The sequence below is a fragment of the Neolamprologus brichardi genome, chromosome 13 (genome assembly GCF_056152115.1).
Source record: "Neolamprologus brichardi isolate AB-2024 chromosome 13, ASM5615211v1, whole genome shotgun sequence".
In the NCBI taxonomy this organism is placed as follows: domain Eukaryota; kingdom Metazoa; phylum Chordata; class Actinopteri; order Cichliformes; family Cichlidae; genus Neolamprologus; species Neolamprologus brichardi.
The window spans coordinates 16,677,498-16,700,857 of record NC_142116.1 but is presented as its reverse complement, the minus strand read 5'-3'; the positions used below and the strand labels follow the sequence as shown (position 1 = coordinate 16,700,857).

General features: G+C 42.6%; 1 protein-coding gene across 5 annotated transcripts; it reads left to right on the top strand.

The window, feature by feature from the left end:
* Positions 1–4,207: 4,207 nt before the first annotated feature.
* ldb1a (LIM domain binding 1a) lies at positions 4,208–23,360 on the top strand. 5 transcript variants are annotated; one of them, XM_006807963.3, is made up of 12 exons: positions 4,208–4,317; positions 7,063–7,163; positions 15,888–15,990; positions 16,279–16,323; positions 16,530–16,605; positions 17,377–17,479; positions 18,090–18,262; positions 18,349–18,471; positions 18,578–18,655; positions 18,788–18,911; positions 19,086–19,234; positions 21,128–23,360. In XM_006807963.3, the coding sequence occupies exons 2-12, from the start codon at positions 7,136–7,138 to the stop codon at positions 21,179–21,181; spliced, it is 1,056 nt and encodes a 351-aa protein (XP_006808026.1). In that variant the 5' UTR covers positions 4,208–4,317; positions 7,063–7,135; the 3' UTR covers positions 21,182–23,360. The 5 variants fall into 5 exon arrangements, with proteins under 5 accessions (XP_006808026.1, XP_006808024.1, XP_006808023.1 ...); XM_006807961.3 differs by lacking the exon at positions 21,128–23,360 and adding an exon at positions 20,234–21,119 and having other exon boundaries at positions 19,086–19,228; XM_006807960.3 differs by lacking the exon at positions 21,128–23,360 and adding an exon at positions 20,234–21,119.

Below are 23,360 nucleotides of genomic sequence, written 5' to 3'. Positions count from 1 at the left end.
AAAATAACTGCCCAAAATGACTAACCCAATCTGGGTTGGTCATATTGAGTAGAGTAGTGGAAAACATTTCAGTTCAACCTGGCCTTTTGTTGAAATAATATCTTATTATTCTTTCATTACCCGTTTTTAATTATCTGTTTTGCTATGTTGTTTTTTTTTTAAATCTGGTTTTTAACATGGTTTATATTGCTATTAACCATGTTTTCATATTCTATTTTATTTTATTGTGACTATTCCTAGTTTTGACTTTGCTTGTCTGTTGTGTTTACACAGTATGGAGCATTAGAAATATGAGAAACACCTGACTGAGAAATGACCTGTGGAGGAAGACAGAGGCATTGTCCTAACCTGCAAACTCCTAAGATCTCGATTCAACTGAGCAACGACGGGATGCACCAGGACAAGCTTGATTAAGTGAGGCCCCATCCTTCACCCCACATGTCCCAAACTATTTGTGTGATGTCTTTTAGCGTGCTGTTGGTAAGAATGTTTTCTCAAAGTAACCACATTAGTTTTGGACTGAACAGGTCAGCCACAATAAGGACGCCTCTCAAAAAGGAAGACTTAAACATTTTACCAATGAGATTGTGAAGATGTAGCGGTTTTATTTATCACAGAAGAGAATGCATCTGAAATACAGACAAACAGAGAAGCAAACCACAATGGAAGACCACAGAATGTGCACATGTGTGCTTGTGGTTGGGCTCACCTTTAATCCATTTCTACCTTTGAGACACAGGGAATTGCCTATGGCTTTTCCTTGCCAATGCAATAGGAATCCTAATGAGAAACACATCACCCCCACTTTTGTATTTGACCCAGTTTAATCGCTCCGTCTGTTTTGCCTATCTTCTTGTGCCTTTCATTTATTACTTCGCATGACAAAAGATTTCCACCATCGTCTTTTACTCACGTCACCAAAGCTCTGAGGGGAAGCACTACGTCTCTGCAGTGTGGTGTTTGGTTAGTCTGAGCGAGGTTGTCGTAGTGGTAATCTTTTGTGAAAACTTGATTGTGTACGTGGATTATTCTAAAGAGTGTGTTACAAAAACCATAACTTAAAATCCGAAAATAGAGTCTGACAAGAGCCCGTGACTTTACTGCAAAATCTTCATCAGTTATGCGATTTGAGTGATTGTCCCCATCACTTGACCCAATATGTTACGTGCTATGTCGATAAAACATAGATGTAAATTACCGGCCGCTTTATTAGGTTATTTAGTCAATGATGTGTCAGCAGTGCAATGCATTTAGCCACGTAGACATGACTAAGATGACCTGCTGAAGTTCAAATCGAGCATCAGAATGGGAAGGAAGGTGATTTAAGCAGCACACCAGGTGCTGCTTAAAGATCAGGAGACTGAGGCAAGAGTTTTCAGGAGCTTACCAAAGCTGGACAATAGAAGACTGGAAAAATGTTGTCTGGTCTGATGAGTCTCAGTTTCTACTGCAGCATTTGGATGGTAGGGTCAGAATTTGGCATAAACAGCATGAAAGCATGGATCCATCCTGGTCACCTTACTACCACTTGACCATCCTTAAAAAGCTGCGGAGTACCTTAGCATTGATGCTGACCATGTTCAACTGTTTATATGTACCCAATTATCTTATGGCTACCCCCAGGAGGATAATGTGCCAAATTAAAGCTCAAATTACTTTCTTTAACATCCAACTGTGTGATGCTATCAGCAGCACCTTGTAAATCTATGCTGTGAAAAATGAGTAAAGGTGATCCAACCTGGCAAGATGTACCTAACAAAGTGGTAGATGAGTCTATTTAGGGAAAGATTGTTGTTCTTTTGCAGTGGCTGTGGTTAGCATATTTGATATTTGTGTCCATGTAAAAAAATGTTCACATTAAAACAGCTACACAAGTGCCCTCAAGTCCTGGAAAGCTCTCCCTACTTCCTTGTTTCCACGGTCACTGAAAGTAATTATAGGCTAAAACTGTGGGAGCCAGATGGGAAAGAAGCAAGAAACTGCATTTTAGCCACTGCCAACTGAACTGTTTGAAAAAACCCATATATATTCAGATCTTTTTATATTTGCTTGGAAACTCAACTGGAAACAATGTTCGTTTTAGAAATGTTTGAGAGTCATTTAGGTTACCGTGTTGACTTCATGCCATGGGTTCTGTTTTTCAGTGTTAAACCAAACTTCAATTCACATATACTGAATCATGATTTGTTTCCCCTTGTAAGAAACCACTCAGCTAAAGGACATACAGACAGAGCTACAACCTCAAAAACCCAAAACAAGAAAAACTGTTTTACCCTTGCTAACAAACTCAACCTACATACTAGCAGATTAAACCATTTTAAATGCAAAGGGGGAAAATACAGACCAAATGACTAAAAGGAATTAAAATAAATCCTGTCAGCCCCAGACTGTGACAGCAGATGGTTCAGTCCATAATGATTTTCCTCTACATTACAACTAGCTCCACCCTCAATCTTGTTCTGCTAAAACTAGGAGGGACTGGAGCAGGAGGCTGGACACTCACACAGGTAATTAAAAAAAAGTGCCTTCTATAAATCAAATGTGTGCGCACATCAGTTAGAATACCTTGTAGTGTGTTAAATTGTAATAAAACCAGTTACCCTAATTAACTTAACCAAACTAATTGTTTGCTCTGTAATGGCAGTGGCTGCAAATGAACTCAATATATGAATGATGCTGGAGTGTGAAACCTTAAACCTGTATGTCTGATGTCATGCAAGTGTAAAGATTGGACAAATATTACTAAAGTTGTATTTCATTTGTGTTTCAGATGGCATGTTAATGAAACACTGATCCCTCTAAAACAAAAAAAAATGCTGACAACCACCAGTGCTCCCCCTCTGTCTTTGCTACATTCACAAGATTTTCAGAAAACTTGACCTCTTACCCTGACCAGGTATCAGTTTGAAACTCCTACACCGTCTCCTTTTTTGAGTCTCGCATCCACAAACATATGTGTCAACGTTGTCTGCTGGCCTGCCCGGCAGGGTGACGACGATACTCCATCAGCCTTTTACAGCTGAGGGGAAAACATGGATATCAATTTGAAATTGGGTTTTGATGTTCCTGAGAAAACACACCGAACAAATATGTTTGTGCATGATGTGGAGGGAATTTTCAGCCTTGGTTAAGGTATGCAGTCTCTGACAGTTCTAGTAGTAGTAGTAGTTTGAAGTAGGCCTACTGCTTTTTTTTTTTAGTGTTTGAAAAGCTTGCAGTTCATCTCCTTGCTTTTTTTGTCAACATATCTCTGGGTGAGATGGATATTAAAGTTTAGACTGTTTTTTTCTACATAAAATTATATGCTAAATAGATGTAGGTATAGACAGAAAAAACAATGTCTGGAAAGGAGGGTTGCATATTTGTTCCTACAGTAATGTCTCTGCTTGCCACATGTTTGTCTTTCAACTTGAACGCCAGGGAATCTGTTTATTTTTCTGATTGTCATCAGCTTCACTTGTTGGCATCACTGCAAAGCTCTGGCCTTATTGCACTTGCAGTGTTTCATATTATCCATGTCTTGACACAAAAGACAACAATTTCATTACTTGATGCTGACAGTTGTCTCTCCCCCCCCCTGCATTTAGAGTATAATAAACCTTCTCTGGCCCCAGTTTTCCAAGTTTCCTGAGACACAACAGACCCAAACAGTCTGCTTCTCATTATCTGTCATGTCCAAATGAGTCAGTGCTGCCCACGTTTCCTCTGTGTTTTCCTTCAGCGTGTCAGCGGCTGTATACTGTACATCTGTGGGAGCTGTAGGACTTATGAGCTTGTCTGTGTGTTGGAGAGACAGGGAAAGAAAGGAACACCACTGTGCCCCAGCACACTCCCTAACTGCTACCTACCGCTGCTCTGCCGTTGCCATGGATACAGTGCCCTCTCTCTCCCCTCTCTCCTGTCTGTCGGTGGGTATGGAGGGATGGGGCTCGAAAGGAGAGGAGAGAAGTGGCTCTGGCTGCTGCCTCTGCGTCATATTCATACCAGTGCAGCTGAGAGCCCCCCACCACCACCACCACCACCACCACCATCACCCCCTCCCTCCTCTCATTTCCCCTCTTCCACCGCCTCCCGCCTCCTTCCTTCCTTCCTTCCCTCCCTCCCTCCTTCCTTCCTTCTCATCATCCAATTTGCACACTACTAGACCCCCCCCCCCCTCCCCCCCCCCAACCCATTTGTGTCTCCTATCTGCATCTGCTCATCACATTCTTCCTCCCTCACTCTCTCTCTGCTGGCCCAGCTTGGTTTCCTCTGCGTGGCTGGCCTGAGCGGACTTTTTCGCGCGAGTGTGGTAAGAGGAGAAAGAGGAAGACAAAGGTAAGCACCGATATGGAGGACATTTAAGAGTGTTTGTCTGTAAGAAAGAGAGAGAGAGAGAGACAGTGGAGAAAAGAAAAGCAGGGGGATAGAACACCTGGAAGACAAAAGAGTGAGAGGAAGGCGATGGTGGCACCAAGAGCCCTTCAAACATTTTAATAGATATTTATGAAGAATCAAGGTGCTCGGTGGAGTGTTTTTACACTGTGTAAAGACAACACACTAGGATGAGACGCATGCCTCAGTAAGCCAAGCTGGCAGCATGTCTGTGTGCAGGCACTTTGCTGTCTGTCACATAGTGTTATGGAACTGCTGCTGCTGCGTGCTCCCACAGTGGAGAGAAGGAGGCGAACAGAGGGGGGAACTTCATTATTCTCAGAGAGCTTTTTTGTGCAATGTGTTGACAGAGCGGGAATCTCTGCATCTGCACAAGCAGGGAGAGTGAGAGGCAGAGAGGAGAGTGAGAAAGAGGATGAACAACAGTGCAGTTAGTGCTGAAGCGCTCGGCTTCAAAGCATTATCACTCCTGGAAACAGGAGCCATTTCCAAAAATCCCATTCGCACACCCTCCCTGCTCTTTCTTCCCTCACGCTCTTTATTTCTGTTTGTTTTTCTTGCATTGTTGGGGATGTCTCTGTTGTTCTCTCATATCTTGTGTTGCTCAGAGTTCACAAGTAGCAGGATGTTGTCTTGATGTCAAACCCACCGATCGCGACCATCGAGGTGCACAAAAACACTGAACTGTGACGAAACGGCAGATTGAGATGAAATGACTCCGAAAGACAAACACCGTTGAAACAAAAGACGCCAAAAAAAGTCTGTGTGTGAGAAGGGCAAATGAAAAGAGGAGGGGAGAAGACAAGTAAAGGGAAACGAGGACGCCCGCAGGGTTGTTCATTGTGTCTTGGTCCTAAGAGCAGTGTCTGACACCGTGTATGACATTTAACTGTGATGCCTCTGCCAGTGAGCTGCTGTGTTGGGAATGTGCCCGTCAGCTTTCATTTCTGTGGAGACAGTTGTTTGTCTTGTGTTGGCATATTGGTTGTGAGTGACAGAAAATGGAAAACAGAGGTTTGTTAAACGAGGCTTCAACTCACTTGGGAGTCCTTTGTTAATGCAGGGACAACACGGATATCATAGACCAGTGGTTATGTAGCCCACTATCAACAAAACCCCCCCAGTTCTTCACATAGTCCACACATATGTCATATTTTTAACTAAATTTCAACCCAAACTAGGCAGCACTGTTTAAAAAAAAAATGCTGTAAAATTGCCAACCTAACCTGTAACCTGGACTGCATGACATACACTATTCTACTGGCTTCTATTTTAGCCATTTATCTACTACTTTAGCTGTTTACTAAACTTTTTACTTGTGCCTTTTGTAGCGATCAACCACTGATCCATTACTTTTGAGCTAACTGCTATCTATTTTTTGACTCTTCTGCGCTACTTTGTGTGCACCCTAACTCATTATGCTGCATTTAAAAAAAAAAAAACAGTGCAAACTTTTTCCATGGTTTTCCAAATTCTGACTGGTAATGCAGAAATGGCCTCTGGGACACATGCATCTTTGTTTAAAAAAAGTATTCTGCCCGATATTTACTGACGCAGTTATGACCCAGGCTCATTTCCTATCATCTTTAAACCTTTTCACCGTTTCCTGTTTAGTCTCAATAATTTGATGATAATTCACCACATAGACTTTCACCCATTTGACAGGATGAAGTAGATGAGCAACAAAGACATCTAAATTATGAGAGTCGGTTATGTGCTTGTGTGTTTGTGTAGTGATGTGTGAGATTATGAGATTATTGGCTCAGAGAGCAGGCAAGCTTGGGCCAAGAGAAGTTGTGGGATGAAAGGAAAAGGAAACCAGTGAAATGGAGGAGGGAGAGGAAATGAATCACAATCACATCAAGCTGCAGAAAGGTCAAAGTAATATCAACAGAGTGAGGAGATTAAACTGACAGTTCAGTAAGATTAAAAAGCAAAAAAAAAAGAAAGAAAAAGAAGTAGGGTTTGCTGAACAGACGTTTGCAATGGAGTCAGACTGTTTACACTCGGCTCTTGGTTGTGGGCTTGTGCGCATTTGCGCACGCACGCGCCTCCTGCCTCCCATGGGTCTCCGGTGTCCCTGCGCTCCAGGTGGGCTTTGCATTTTTAATCGATACTGTCTGTAGTGATTAACACCCGCGTTTTCTCTGCAGCAGAAAAACAAAAGGAAGGAGAGGGAGACAGAAAGAGAGATGAAAATCTGTCATACATGAGGCACGGCGTGTGTGTGAGAGTGTGTTTGTGCATGCGTGTTTGTTTGGCGGTAATGACCCTCTGCCTCTGGGCTCCTACTGAGTATGTTTATCTCCCACAGCAGCACCGGGCAAAAATAGACGATGCATCACTGACACGCGCACACACACACACCTTGTGCAGTTTCTCTTTTTCCTCTCCTTTGCTCTAATTGCCTCCCTCCTGCATTCTCCATTTCACACACGCTCCCTTGCTCCAGTCCATATTACTTACTCCAGTCTCACACACTCTTTTCTTCCTATTTCACTCCTTTCTCTATTTTCCCTCCCACTTGTGTTGCAATATGCCTATTAATGATGCAGCTAGAGCACCAGTGCCAACTTCCTGCCTCTGACGGAGAGAGAGAGAGAGAGGAGTGTAGTTGTGGTGTACATGCCCTGCTTTGTACCACTCCCTCTTATCTCTCCACCCCTCTGTCTGTGTTGTTTTCCTCAGAGTTGGCCCATGCGAGCAGCGTGTGGACTGAGTGCAGCTGTTTCGTTTAGAGAAGAACCCAACATGTGAGAAGATGTCTGTTGGAGGTTGTGCATGTCCCGGTGAGTGCCTACTCTCTCTTCTTTATCTCTTCCTGTCTCTGATCTCCCTCTTTCCTCCTCCGTCTCTGTGCTCAGTGGTGCTGTCAAAAAGATGACTTATGTAAAAGTGCTGCAAACCCCCCTAGGGCCAACGTCAAGCTATGTGAGTGTGAGTTTGTGTGGGCATGCAGTGTGGCGGTGAATCCATGCTTCACTCGCAGCACATGTCCTAAAACAAGGTTATAGACTGAGGCTACCACACTTTAGGATTGAGTTGTTCAGCAGAGCCTCTCAGTCACGCTAGCCTGCTGTGCGGTTGATCAATGGCTCTTTGAGTTTTACCACATACAGACACTGAGATATCAATAAGTACTCCTTTTCTCAGCTTCATCTGACCACTGCAGTTCTGCTTAACGGATATTAGGGTTCTTGTACATCTAGAAGAGTTGTTGGAACTCACTGCTTAGTGTCACATACATTTTAGATTTGTCCCGGGGGTCAGAACTGAATGAGGCAAAAGTACTTTAATTTACTTGCTTCAAAATGGTTTAAAGCTCCCTTGATGGATTTAAACTATTAATGAGGGTACTTAAGACTTAACCAACTTGCCTAGAGTTAAGCTACATTTGGGCTATTGCACAGCTCTTTGTCATTGTGACTTTGCATTTTGCATTCCTGCATGTCTTTCAGAAAATAAGACTTGCACTCTTGAGCTTTAAAGGTTACCTAAAGTATGGATTATAACCACAGAATTGAGTGTTATTGATATTCAGGATCTACAGTTGGCTCTTGTGCTACTCTATCAGAGCAAGAGGAAGAGCATCTAGTACAGTCTGAGTCTGTCTGCACATGTCAGTCTCTGGCAAGCAAAATGTTTTGGCAGTTTTTATCAAGTACATCTTCTAATCTGTTCTCTTCATGGTGTGTTTGATCCCCTTTTTTTTTGACTTTGGAGCAATTTCTCTTTAAAAGTATCCCACTGAGAGCAGGCAGGCTACAGAGATGGTTGCCTTGCACACAGTGAAAAGCCTCACTGTGCCAGGGGACGGGCTCTGTGCATCACATTGGAAAAGATATCAGATAGAAATTGAATCGTAGCATCTGCTCGGGGGATTTTGGAGAGGGCAGATTGAATTAGGGTGTCAGTATCATTTTAATGGGGCTGCTCTGATTCATGGGCAATCAGCTATCAAATGGAGTAATATTAGGGCCTCTGCTTGATGTCCTTCTCTTAGATGTTTTTGTTTCTGTACTATCTAGCTTCTTCTCTCCCTCCTGTAGCATTTCAGTGACTCTGCCTCCTTCGTTCCCCCTTTTAACAGACCGTACTGTGGAGCAGAAACTTTTAATGACATCCACATGTTTTTGAAGGATGTACGGAGAACACGGTCCACCAGAGTGATCTGCCATGTGCATGCTGTGTACCACCGCTTAAACAGTCACAGACTTACATAGGCTTACACATGCGTGCTTGGAAAAATTTGCAGTGCAGGATGCAAGTACACTCGCTCATTTGTGCACCATCACGAGGAGCCTGCTAGGACAAGTTTAGGCTGGTAGATCTCACAAATAACCAGAGTCATGTTGATCCAAGCTGGTTTGCTGTTTCTCTTTCTCTCTCTCTCTCTCTCTCTCTCTCTCTCTCTCTCTCTCTCTCTCTCTCTCTCTCCCTCCCTGTGTCTGCATGCTGTAAATCATTATATTTGAAGGCTGGTTTGTTTACATTCTTGTATGTTCCTGAATGGGAGATCCTCCCCATCATTCCTGCATGAATCTACATTGTAAAAACAAGTTGTCTATAGTTCTAACATCATTTTCACATTTATTTGGTCAGAATTGCACAGATGTGTTTTGTTTTTTCACTAGGCATACTTGCTGTTTATAAGCCAGAATAAAGAACGGCATTCTCATGGCTGTCTAGCTCGGTGACAACCCTGTGACATCCTGCTGTTGTTGTGACTTTGCTGTGAATTAACCTTTTTAAGGCTTTGTTCCTTGCGTGAAGGAGATTCGTCCTAACACAGTGGAGCCAATCACATCCTTTGTTCAGGCTAAATGGTAAAAATAGATTGCCTGTGAGCTGAAGATACCCCCCCCCCCCCCCCCATTCTCGCATGCACCCACTCAAGCATGCGCTCCCCTTTGCTCACCACTCTCTCCGTCTCTCACCCATCCCACTCTAACCCCTCCCTCCCATTTCTGCCTTCCTCATCTCACTCTCTCGCCCCTCTTCCTTTCCCTCTTTCACCCTCTCTTCCTCTCCCTTTCAGTCACTCCTTCATCCCTCGCCTACTGCCTTTTGCAGTAAAAGTGGCGTTACCTCATGCAGAAAGTCACGTGGTTCCTGATTGAAGAAAAGTCACTTAAAGCAGAGCCAAGATGGCAGCCAAACAGCTAGGGTTTTTTTTTTTTGATTACTGTTACACAACAACGTGACTCCTTCAGCTGTATCTCACTGCACTGAAAAGCCTGCCTCGCTTTCTTTTTCTCCTCAATTCTTTTGCTTCTTCTCCTTTCCCCGCCTCTCTCTATTCTACTGAGGCTCTCAGATCTTGTTTGCTAGATCAAAATGGCTGTGTGTGCAGAGGCAGAGAGAAAGAAGGAATGCGTGGGAGACAGACAGAGATGCTGGGGGAGTCGGAGAATTTTTTTTTTTTTGTTGGGGGGGGGGGGGGCAGAGTGGAGATGAGCTGTAGTGATGTCACATCTGCTGCAGGCTGACAGGATGGCAAGAGAAAGCTGGCATGTGCCACCCAGCTGAAAACAGGGAGGATAGGGAGACATCAAAATGGGGAGGAAATTATTTTTCTATTGAAGCACACCTGTAATTGTAAAACATGTACAAGCTAGTGAAGATGACAGCAGACTGCTGTAAAAAAAAAAAGTATAAGGAGAGCTGAAAACTGTATCTTTGTGCCGCCTATGTGGACTCAACACCAGGAATGGTTTATTAATCCAACCAGATTTGTTTTTTCTCCCCCTTTTTTATTAAATGTATCATGAATTATTCAACCTGTGCAAAGTACAGTTGGTGTCAAGATGGGTTAGAGTGCTGAATGGAAAGCCTTATATTTGATCAGTTTTATGCAAATCAAGACTAATATTGAAACACTGACATTATTGAATGGATTTTTGCTGTAAGTTGTTTCTTCTGCTTCTAATTTTGGGTAAGAAAGTAAGTGATGTTGTGCATTGCTTTAAGTTTAGATATTTCATTACAATTAAATGCTGTGTCTTTATACCCTTTTGGGATTTCCATGCTTAGTCTCTAAATAATATCGCAGTCTGTCTTAGTTCTTAAGTTTTAAACAGCTAAAATTTTATTTGGAGAACTTACCACCTCCACGAATTTCATTTCATTCTCAGGGAGACTGTGAAATTCATTTTAAAACCTAAAATTATAACTCTTTCCAAGGAATTTGTTAATTCAATCTGGATGCAGGTCCGAGATCTGTGTTGTTGCAAGTGTTCACCACACCGATCTTCAGGTATTTCTCTCTGTCGTTATCCTTTGCCATATCTTGAACACACACTGTTAACTTCCTCTCGGTAAACCACAGCAGCATCCTCTAGGTGACGCCTGTGTTAGGACAGTCTCCTGCCTTGTTGCTATCACTACCAGTCAGGTGTCACAACAGTTTCCCAGACAGGCTTATACTTCCACTGCGGTGTCTAAAAAAGCAGCAACAGGAATTGGAACATCCTCTTCTTCACCAGCTTTCTTCAGATTTCCTCAGTGCTGCTAAAAGCTCTTTTGTCACACGCTTGGTCAAAGTCGTAATGCATTTGAAGGGCCTGGGAAATGTTTTCGAGGCATAATTACACGTGGCTAGTGTGTGATGACCTACTTTGTTGATCAATATCTGTTTTTCCTAGTATATTATTTGCCTAAGCAAGCCAGAGTTTAAATAACCAATGAATAAATAAAAATGGAAAAACCTTTTTTTACAACAATAAAACAAAGCACAGAAGTCGAGCAAGACAAAGCAGTCTGAATGCAAGACAGCCCAACTCTGTATATATATATATATATATATAAATAAAAGACGATATATCGGTGTTTGTACACGAATACCTGTGCAGTTCAAAACCTCCTTTTCTGAGACCAAAATAGGACTTAGTTCCTGCGCTATGGTGCCTTTAATGTTATCACTGCCTGCCAGGTGACTCTATGTGCTAAATGTGACTCTTACCGAATACAGATTAAAGAGGATTCAGTTCAGAGTAATGCCTGCGGTAATGCATATTGCTATGAAATCCACACTAATGGATTTTGTGCATATGTATATTGTTGATAATAGAATTTAATATACAACTACAGCTGAGCATGTACAAATTTGTTGTTAAGGCCAAAATCAAATATTACTGTAAACTCCAGGACAGTAAATTCATTCTACTTTGAAGCATGAGATACATTTTTTTTCTTTTATCAGCATCTGCCAGCAGAGGGAGATGCTGTCCTTTCACACCTCTGTGCAAGTCCATCAAAACTGACTTGCACAAGGAGTTGATATACCAGCAAGCTATGGTTCTGTTCAACAAGCGATCTTAAAGTTGGGCTTGTGTTATAACTAACAGTTTAGACCACAGGTGGTGCATCCTTCTCTGAAAACTGCGTACAGCAGTGCCTGCTTTGTTTGTTTTTTTTTGCATACAGTTTTACATATCTCTGCTCTATATCTAACATAGGGTTTGTGCGCTGAGACGCTGGTGTGGGTCAGATGTGTTTACTGTACATCTCAAAAAGCATAGCTTCACTTCCCTAGGCTGCACTCCCGGCTTGTGGAAATTCTAACTGACTGGCAGCTCAAGTGAAAGCCTCAACAAATGAGCTTAAAATGCACTTTGAGACCACAAATGGTTCTCTAGGCCTCAAATATATTGCTTGTAAACATTAGAGTGGTTATTGATTAAAAGTGAGGCTGCAGATTAGCCTATGCGAACTGAGGCTATGACGGGCACAGAGCTGTGGTTGAAAAGATTTGAGTCATCAGCCGCGTCAATCACTTTTAATAGGCCTTTACAAAGCTACAATTAAAAGCGCTATGTTGGTAGCTAGTCATAACTGATTTAATGGTATAAATAGGATGTTTGATTCACACTCCATGAAAAGAATAAAGGTTAAGGGGTTTTAAGATTGTGCAGGACTTGGATGACCACTAGTTTAAATGGTTCCAGCACTGCTAACACAGTGTTACTTTTACAGAATACTCTAAAAGGACTACTCATTCTTCATGAGTGATCATCATGACTGATTGACTGTTTCAGTGCCCTCACACAGAGCTTTCATAAATGGACGGACACTCTGTGTGGGAGGTTGAGAAGAAATCATCTCAGACACTGCAGTTTCACAGGACATAATCCTGTCACTTTGATCCACAGTTAAAGTAGGAAAAAGACATATTTTATTGCAGCCATATCTGATCATGAAATCTGAGATTCAGCTTTTACTGAGCAGTAATGAAGTCTATGTAACTTTTTAGATTAAAAATGCTTGAATGAGGTAAAAAAAAAAAAGTGCAGACATAATGATGCATTTTTTTTCTTTTTGCAACACGTGGTTACTTGGTCAAGTATTAAGATATTTAATTATCTAGCACTGCAGTTAGGGAGCAATGTGGTGTGTTTTAAAAATCAGCCTGTTCGCACACAATTTTAACAAAGTGAAGTGCAAGATAGTTAAATATCTGAGATATGTCACATGTAATACTTGGACAAAAAGATAGACTTGCAAGTGAGCTACATGTTTCAGTGTATTTCACTTGTGTGGCATCTTATTACAATGCTATTATAGACTATGACACTTTATGACTTGTAATAAATACAGTAGGCAAAGTGCAGATGGATATTTGATTGCATCAATGAAAGAAGAAAAAAAGAGCTACCTTACCCTCCTAAACTCTGCTGACCCAAATATTATTCATACCCACTATACTTCAGCGCAGGGCTGGCACAGAAACGGCATGGCCCACAATGCTGTCAGACTGTGGAATAAGATTAAGTGAGACGGTTGTTCCTCGCAATGGGGACCCACCTTGTACTACACTGGGGGCCAATGGTCTACTGATGGGTCCCAGTCAGGACAAATTGGGGGCCCCAATTTGTCTTGACTGGGGCCTGAGATTTTTGTCCCGGTCTGTGTGTAGGGATGGGCGGAGGAGCCTGGAGGAAGGCGGGGCCTTTGTTTGTTCGTGTCTCGGCTGGCAGGAACAAAGGGTCCGGTAGTAGTAGAACACAGTCCTCCAGACAAATGACATTTAAAACATATAAGCAGGAATTGCAAATTTACCAGAAGCGGGGAAGTAGCGGGAGTGTTTCAGTTTCCGTCGTCTGCTGTTTGGTTTAGGACCACAGGAGTACATTATCAGCGGCGGAGAATTCACCATCCAGCCGCTCCGGCTAGCAGCAAGGCTAGCTGGCTAGAAACACCGACCCGAGGTGTTGAGCAGCACCGCGTTTAGGTGGACGTTTCTCTGCAGGTAACTCAGTCAAACTGCTATACCAGGTTAGCAGCATCACAGGTTCACAATATCCGCTGAAATTGATCGTAAACAGACACGGAGGGATAGGGAGCGGAGAGCGGTGATATTTAGCAAGTGGGTTAATAGCTTAGCAATGGCATCCGTTTTCTGCAAACGGTTAATGTTAATGAACGCGGCCCTGTGGTTCAGTTTACGCCTGGCCCGTGCTGTTAAAGTGGATGCTCGCGCATTTTATACTGTATACTGTATACTGCTCATGCATGTAAATACACGGAGCAATGAGGTGAAACCAGAGAGCTGTGCAAATACGTTAGGAGTCTTGCACATAGCTTTGGATGTTTTATTGGCTGATGGCCATCCTCTGGATGCAGCTCTATTGTTTGCATTAAGCAGTTTGGGCGGACTGAACTGCATCAAAGTCCAGTTAAGTTAACCTTTTGTTAGCGTAGTGAAATATGCATCGTGATCTCTCACCTTGTTAAAGTTTACTCTGTTCAAGGATGCTTAAGGACTAGTCATTTGTCAGTACGTGACATCCTTTAACCTCAGGTGCCTCTGAGCCTGTCTTTTCGTGTTAGTAGTTGTTTACATGCATAAGGATCTAGTGATCTGCAGGGTTTTGTAGATGGGTTTAGTACTGCTGACTGAACCTCATATTTGTGTGTGTATTTATGTTAGAGGTGAGAATCCTCCATGTGTCAACCCTTTTTTTTCAGGGCCTTTGTTTTAAAATATCTTTGCATAATTTGATTGTAGCTTCATTGTAGCTGTTTCTGTTTTCACATTAAGGGTTGTGATTGAAGAAAGGTTGTTTTTGTTTTCACAATAGAGATGTGATTTGTTACACTGGACATTATGTTTTGCACAAAGCTGTGGGATCAGCATCAAAATGAACAAAGGCTTATCATATGGGCCTGAATGCAGTCTGGGACTAATGGCTAGACTTGCTGGGGGTGGGTGTATAGGTCAGAGGTAATGTGTAGGGAACCATTGTTGGGTGGCCTTGAGCAAGATCAGCCTCATACTAATAGGGAGGAGAAGATGACCTACCATGACTCTTGAGGGTATACAGAAAGAAGGAAGAAAAGGGTGAAAGTAAATGGAGGAGGAGTTGTAGTAGTGTGTGGTGAAGGAGGACAATTAATGCTTTTCTCTCTCTATTTGAACCTAACAATCACCATTTGAGAATTGGTGCACATGTAGATAACTCGATCAGTTCATAGAAAGTGGCAAATATCTTACATTTACACCCCTCTATGGTTTTGGTTTGCATTAGCATGCATGGCGCTGGGAGTCGACGTCTCTCCCCCTGCTGGTTTTAATTAAGTACAGCCCCCTCTTTCCTATGCCAAGCAGACAGTGACCAACCGTTGTGCATAAATTGTAGGTCAAATTAACATTATGCAGGTGCCTGTTGGGAATACCACATTTACAGGCAGTGCAGGCATTGTTAAACAACTGGATACAAATGGGTTTTGCTGTTATTTAAATGTTGCTAATACCTGCCTATCAAAACATACTTTAAATTCCTCATGTTGGTGCCCCACTTCTGTGTCTGCTTCAAAGGGTAGGGGAACTGGAGGGTTGCTGTGACTGGCCAGTCTGACTCAGATTTCTAGGGGTTGTTTTCCTACAACCTGGGTATAAAATATCTTTTGAGACCCTAAAACTTGAAGCAGCTGTTTGTGTGGAGCCTTCTTGAGTAGATGTTTTCTCAGCATTGCCAGATTGTTTGAGCATGACTGTGTTATCTGGGCAGACAGGGGTTAACAACAGCCAGTGTGGGGTGTGGGGGGGGGGGATGGGGATGGGTATAGAAGAGGCAGCAAGAGGGGGAGACCAGCACACAGTGTAGAGAGGCATGGTTTTAGGTTCACATAGGGCTGTATGTTGAGAGGAGGGTCGCCAGTAATGGTACAGGTGCCACAAAAATACAAAAAATATGCCAGTGGATCTGGTTTCCACTCATTTTGCAGATTGTGTTTTCAGATGTCTCCAGGTTAATAAATATACCCCCCTCCCCAAAACAATCATTTGTTTTCTTGTCCATTTAGCAGATTGAAGGTGCATTAGATGATGAGAGCAGCAGGAAATTGTTGTGGCAGTGGGCTTTTATTTGAACAAGTCTGAACAAAATCATCCAACATTAGATTACTGAGATGTTGCTGCGATTTGAATGAGCTAAATCCAAAGTAATCTAAATCTCCTTTAATTCTCTGCCCCCCCCCCCCCCCCCCCCCCTCTGCTCCGGGGTTGTGTGCAGGCTGTTCGTCAAAGTCATTCAAGCTGTACTCTCCTAAGGAGCCCCCCAACGGCGGCAGCTTTCCCCCCTTCCACCCAGGCGCTATGCTGGACAGAGATGTGGGGTAGGTCTGAGCTGAGCTCTCAAGGGAAATTTGTGAATTCATTCAGCCAGTAAATTATGCCATTTGTTACCCTCTTGATGTCTTATCTTTTGACTTCTTGCAGGCTTCTTGTTTTTATTATAAAATCAGTTTTCTTGATGTTTACTTAAGAATATAAGAAATCTGTTTTTAGATTTATTTATTTAATTTTAATGGTATGGAGAGGTTATGAAATGCAATCTGTTTGCAGAATGTTATTAAAGGCATACGTGCTTGGTGGAGATTATCAATATCTTTTTTTTGTCCTAGGCCTACACCCATGTACCCCCCCTCATACATGGAGCCTGGAATGGGGTGAGCACATTGATGCTTAAATAATTAACGTCATTTGATCCTGTTTTAGGTCAGAAGTCCTTTATATAGCATATACTGTTCAAAAATTTATGCTGCATTTAGTTTGAAGCTGCTCTTGGATTATTGCTTTTGTTTGCACTACGGGTGTAAGTGCACTGAAGCAGCCCCGACTGCAGGGTGTTGAATATCCCCATTTTCTGTTTCAGGAGACCCACACCGTATGGGAACCAGACAGACTACCGGATATATGAGCTGAACAAAAGATTACAGAACTGGACAGAGGTGAGAATCGTTTTGTATTTCACACAGTGTAGTAGCAACCCAACACCAACTGTTTCACAAAAACACAGAGCCTGTCTTTTATTTCCAAGCAGGAAATGTAATAAAGTCCTCGTAGAACTACATTTTGTAGATCCTGTAAACTACTTACTGTTGCCCTATTTTTAGATTTCCCTCCCAACAGCTGTTGATGTGTAGGTAACCATGTTGGGGATTATGCGAGAAAATTAAGTCAGAACTCAGACTTGAGTTACATCCAGACTCTAATAGGATTATCTGATAAACCTGGCTAAAACATAATTGGAGTGCCAACTGTTTCTATGCCTAAACGGGCAAAAGAGTAGCCATTAAGTGTTGTTACGTTGTGAGGCTGTTTGCACACTACAGGAAATGCTTGCATGCTAATCTACAGCTGGAAGAACTGCTGGAATTGAGTTTTACTTTCAGGAAAGTGAATTGTTGGGTTTGGTTGCTTATCCATTTATCTCTAAGAAAATGCTTAAAGCTGCTGAATGACTATCATCTGAGGTGTTACAGGGTGAGATTCAGGGACACCATGGACAGGTCGCCAATCGCAGGGCTTATTGCATGCGTTTCATTCTGTTGTCCTCAGGAGTAGAAAGGTTATAGGAGAGGTGCGGGTATATGAATTTCCAGTTCTTGTTTTTTGCAAATGGCATCTGTTCTTCCTTTTGAACATGACATATTTTAACATAACTCACTGCACATTTTGAGGAATCAAAAACTGAAAAATGTTTCTTCTTCTGCTCTTAGGACTGTGACAATCTCTGGTGGGATGCCTTCACCACAGAGTTTTTTGAAGATGATGCTATGCTCACAATCACTTTCTGTCTGGAAGATGGTCCAAAACGATACAGTAAGAAATATGTTTTCAAAGAAATGACAGCTGCTTGTCATTGAATATGTTTTATTTTAACACCCTACAATAATAAAGAGAAAACCCAAACAATCAGATGACCTGCTTATGAGCAAGCACTTAGCAACAGTGGGAATGAGAGACAGGACAAAAGACACACTGTGGAAAAGAACCAGAGATTAATAATAACTAATGATTAAATGCAGAGTGGTTTATAAACAGAGTGAAAAGAAGTGAGTGAAGAGGAAACACTTGCTGCATTATGGCAAGGCCCCAGCAGTCCAGAGCTATTGCAGCATAACTAAATAGGATTGAGGATCACCTGATCCAGCCCCAAATATAAGCTTTATCAAAAAGTAAGATTTTAAGCCTAATCTTAAAAGTAGAGGGTGTCTCCTGAATCCAAACTGGGAGCTGGTTCCACAGGAGAGGGGCCTAAAAGCTGAAGGCTATGTCTCCCATGCTACTTTTAAATGTCCTGCTGTCTAAGAGAAGAGTGGTCTGTTGGGGTTGTACCGTATTATAAGGTTTTTTAAATCAGATGACGGCTTTTTTTTTTTTAATGTCCTGTCAGCTTTAAGCTTTTAACTTTGGCACATTTTGTCTGCAGCCATCGGCAGAACGTTGATTCCCCGGTACTTCAGAAGTATCTTTGAGGGGGGCGCCACTGAGCTCTTCTATGTTTTGAAGCATCCAAAGGAGTCGTTCCATAGTAACTTTGTGTCTCTCGATTGTGACCAGTGCACCATGGTGACTCAGAACGGCAAACCTATGTTTACACAGGTAATGCCAGTGTGGATAATAGACGCACAATTATCTTTGAACCTTTTGTTGAGATGGTAACCCATGATCTCTGCTGTTTGATTTAGATTTGTGTTGAGGGCCGCCTGTACCTAGAGTTTATGTTTGACGACATGATGAGGATCAAGACGTGGCACTTCAGCATCAGACAACACAGAGAGGTCCTACCGAGGAGCATTTTGGCTATGCATGTGAGTTGCCATGTAAACAAGCCCCTCTTTAATACTCCGATTCACGTACAGTGCGTGCAATTAGTCATTACTTGTTCCCCCCCCACCCTCCCACCCTATCCTCCAGGATCCCCAGATGCTTGATCAGCTGGCTAAAAATATCACCAGATGTGGGCTGTCCAACTCCACGCTCAACTACCTCCGTGTAAGCAAATTTCCTTCTTGATCTTGTTCTTTTTTTTCTTTTTCTTTTTTGGTAACATATTGGTGAATTATCTGTGTTTGGAACAATCTAACATCTATCATTCAACTTTGGCCTCTCTCGTCTTCCCTTAAGCTATGTGTGATATTGGAACCCATGCAAGAATTGATGTCTAGGCATAAAACCTATAGTTTGAGCCCCAGAGACTGCCTGAAGACCTGCCTCTTCCAAAAGTGGCAAAGAATGGTAGCGCCTCCAGGTAACATGTTTGAAATAGCCAGTGGCATTTATGATAGTTGCCTTTTAAATTTAAGCTTTGAAGCACCCATAATAAAATCCAGCAGCTGCTGCGTGATAGTTTCTTATCTGTAAATGACCTAGAAACTAGTGATTTATGGAGATTTATGTGAAACATGTCTTTCTGTGCTTGTAGCTGAGCCTGCCAGACAAGCTCCAAACAAGCGGCGGAAAAGGAAGGTGTCCGGCGGGAGCACCGTGAGCTCTGGCGGAGGCAGCAATAACAACAGCAACAGTAAAAAGAAGAGTCCAGCCAACAGCTTTTCACTCTCCAGCCAGGTACCTGTAAGCATTACATCTACTTGACTTCTGTCTGCACCTCCAAATTTCAGCTGAGCAAGGCCTGGGGAAAAAAGGGTGGAAGGGTTGGAAAGAAGGGCAGAGGGGTCAGAAAATTCTTTGTATGCGTTTATTGGGTGGGAGCTGGGGTTGCTAGCATGTTTAGTTGTAGTACCAGGTTTGGGTGGAGGTAGGTCAGGGAGGCATTTGGACTCAGTTTGGTGGGATTAGCTTTTTGTGTGTGTGTGTGTGTGTGTGGTTTTGTTTTTTGTAATTCTACAGAGGATGAATAGATTTAGGTTTTAGACCCCCTCATGTGATCCAGTGATGGGCAGTCCCTGGTCCTCTAGGGCCACAGGTTAAATGGTTTATCATATAGAGGAGGTACAACTGACCTCCGTCTCTGCTTAATATATTTTGGGTCTGTGGGGTAGGGTTAACCTTGCTCTGATTTCCAGTGGGATAGTTAGGCTTTCACTCTAAATCTGCCGTGTTATTCCGGTCTTAGAGTTACCACTGAGTCTATCAGAGCACGTGATTTCACACAGCACTGCTTGTTTGACTGAGCGAACGAGACCCGAGGTGGAATGAAACCCCCCGTGATGCAGCACTCAAGGATCAGGGATGCCCACTTCTGGCCAGTAGGAAAGGCTTCTCGACCCTGGTTCTCGGGACAGGGAGTCAGGGCCACATGGACTACTTAAATGTCTGAGTAGATGATCGAACACACATTGTCCAGTTGTGATTTGGTTCAGAATAAGAGGACACTAAAATGGAAAGCTTTTAATACTTGGGTTCCCTTGATTTCCAGTATAATAACGTTCATAAAACAAATAAATGTAATGCTGGAACTGAGCCCAGTCAGATTGCACCTAAAGCAAAAACCAAAACGAAATGAACAACTACAGAGTTGAGTTCAGGGTTAGTGACCCATGCGTGCAGTCATTCCGCGCACCCCCCTGTATTATGGGGATAATTTGTACCGGCCCTTGCTGTCCCCTTTAGGATGTGATGATGGTGGGCGAGCCCACTCTGATGGGAGGGGAGTTTGGTGACGAGGACGAGCGTCTGATCACGCGGCTGGAGAACACGCAGTACGATGGGGCGAATGGCCTGGAGGATGAGGACAGTTTCAACAGCTCACCTGCACTGGGGGCACACTCGCCCTGGAACAACAAGGCACCCTCCAGTCAGGAGAGCAAGAATGACAACTCCCAGTCGTCCCAGTAGACGAAGGGGGTCCCAACTCGTTTTGTTTTTGTATTTTTTTTTTCTCCCCCTCCCCCAAAAAAAAAACTTACTGGGGTCCACCTGAGCCAACATGCTAGCAAGAGGGGTCAGGGAGGGCGGCTTCGAGCACTTATGTTGAGTTAATTTTTATTTGTTGTGTTCTTTCATGATAAAAGGAGAGTGGGTGGTGAAATAGATGGACCAGTCGAGCTTATTGCCGTCACACAAAGGCCAGTTCAGCCACTCTACCTCCCTCACATGATCATTGGTGCTCAGCCTTGGCCCTAGTCTGCCCGGCTACAACCAGTCCTCTTAGTGGTGTGGTGAGTCTGGCGGGCTGGCAGTGTGCGTGCATGTGTGTTTACCCCCCCCACCTCCCTCGTCCCGCAATCATCGCTCACCACAATGTTTGAGCCAGAGTTGGCGTGTCCGGTTGTCCGAGTGCTCGCAGCGGCGCCAATGTCAGCGGGTTCTTGTTCCAACCTCGGGTCTCTCAGGCGTGCGTTCCCGTCAGCCTCGCACGTCGCTGTTTCTGTTGTGCTCATGTCACAGGGAAGGAATGCTTAGCTTTTATTTGACATGTTTTTGCAGGCTGCAGAAAACTGTGTGCACTCTTAGTATCAAAATTCAACGTTCGGTTTTTAAAAACTCAATTATTTGTTTTTGTAGGACCTGGTTGGAACAAAAACCTGTACAGTGCCGGAGCTTGAGGACCGGAGTTGAGAACCACTACGCTAAATCTTAAACACACACAAACACTGACAGACACACACCCATACACATACACACACATGCAAACACGCACACACTCACACCAGTGTGCACACACTAACACAGTCACCTTACACCTTCAGCATAAAACGTTGAGGTACTGGAGAAAGGTGGTATGCAGCGTGTCTGGACCAGAGCACCAGGCGCTAACAGAAGTGTGTTTTTATTTTCTATGTTTTAGACTTGTTTTGAGTTTGTTTTGTTTTTCAATTTTTTTGTAAACAATTTCTAAAAATAAACAGACAAGCAAGCCAACAAAAAACACCCCAGAATATTCTTTGCACTGTTTTCCACTATTAACGGCAATCTATTTTTCTTATGAATTGACGGTGTATTTTTTTTCCTTTTCTATTATTGCTAATGTAAGAACTGTAAACATCTGAAACCTGCAGTATATTAATGTAGAAATATTGCTGTTAGATCATTCTTATTGTGATGGTAAATAACTTTCATGTAAGTCTATCCTTGATATGTCATCCATGTGTCTCAGACATCCAGCTGTCATCTGGCCCATTGGCTTCAGTGCTAAACAGGCCGGGGACAACAGGGCCAGTGCTTAACTATCTGATGCGAGTTCAGAGTAGCACACTGGAAACCAGTTTCCCCAGGTAAATTTCCATCGAGCACCTGGTTCACATCTATTGTCTTATCATCGCAGAACTGTTTGCTTTGTCTTCAGATCTCTATATTGGGGTGAGGGTCCTCTATTCAAAGAATATAATGATAGAAATCAAATTTGCTACTCAAATATTTTAAAAACAACTTTTGATGGGGTTGTAAAATAAAAAATAAGACTTTTGTATTAACTTAAGCTTCCCAGAAATGTTTTTAAGTACAATTAAGAAAGCTGCAGACCAAGGAGCTACATGTAAAGATTCTTATACTGTTTAAACGGCGCTGTTTTATGTTATATAATGAATCATTTGTTGGCTTTACTCCTCATGTTTGTGTCTGTGCTTGTATATTTTTAGGTAGTAATTTCTGTAAAAGTTATTCTATGTATTCCTCCCTAGAACTATGAGATACTCAATCTAATGTAAAGAGATGAAAAACCTCTTAAGTTTTTTTTTTTTTTTAAACGTGATTTTTAATGGTACAATCACTGACTTAAAAAACGATTTTTGCCCGCATTTTAGGAAACTGTATTTATTTTTCTATGTACTGATGTTCTGTTTAGGTTGAACCCACCTGTACAATATTCATGATGATATATGGAGGAATTTGTGGGGCTGCTGAGTCAGTTAATGCCAACGGAAAGTCATTCTGTTGTGTTTCTTACGGAGATGCAGTTTGCACATCGTTCTGTTGGCTCAGTATTATCGAGGAGGAATTTAAATGCCATCGAGGGTGTGGAAGCGTCAGGTGTATTTGAAAACCAGTAAATGGCAACGGTGACAGAAAGTGTTGACCTCCAAGTCATCCAGTTGTAAGCCTCAAGTTCCTTAGATGCTGGAAATGTGCCACAATGGTGCGACCTTTATTGAAATTTAATAGGATTGACCAAAACCTTTTAATTATAATACTTATGGTCTTGTTTTTAGGCTATTTGATGTCTGTTTTTCAGATAAATGTTAATATCTGAGAGATGAGTTTAACATAAAAGGAAGGTTGACCACTGACATTGGATCTTACCCTTGGGGAAGTCGGTCTTAAAGCTGTGGTGTCAGGGTTTGCAGAGAAATAGGGAAACAGTTGCCTGACAGCATCACCAGCTAACAGCTGTTGCATGGTAATTTGTAGACTGTCCAGCAGGGGTCTCACAGAGCACATGAGTGCGCAGCCTGCCAGAAATTCCTCCATCGTTTTTGGCTGAAAAGCCATCTGTAAATCTACACTAGGCTGCAGGCTATTGTGTTGAAATCCTTATTCATTGTCTCCAGCACCCCTAGTCTACATTTGTGGTGTTTCAGTTCAGCAGGCAGACACAGAATTGAATCTAGGAGCAACTTATCAACACCCTGTGTTTTCTGTTTGGGAAATATAAGGGTGTATGAGACAGAGATGAAATGGCAATGCACCCATAGCTGGCTCCTGTAGCACCTCATCATGGGGGTGGTTTTATATCTATATTTTTTTGCCAGGTTTCTGTCATTGATAATTCATGTATGGTATCAATAAAGATGAATTTTCA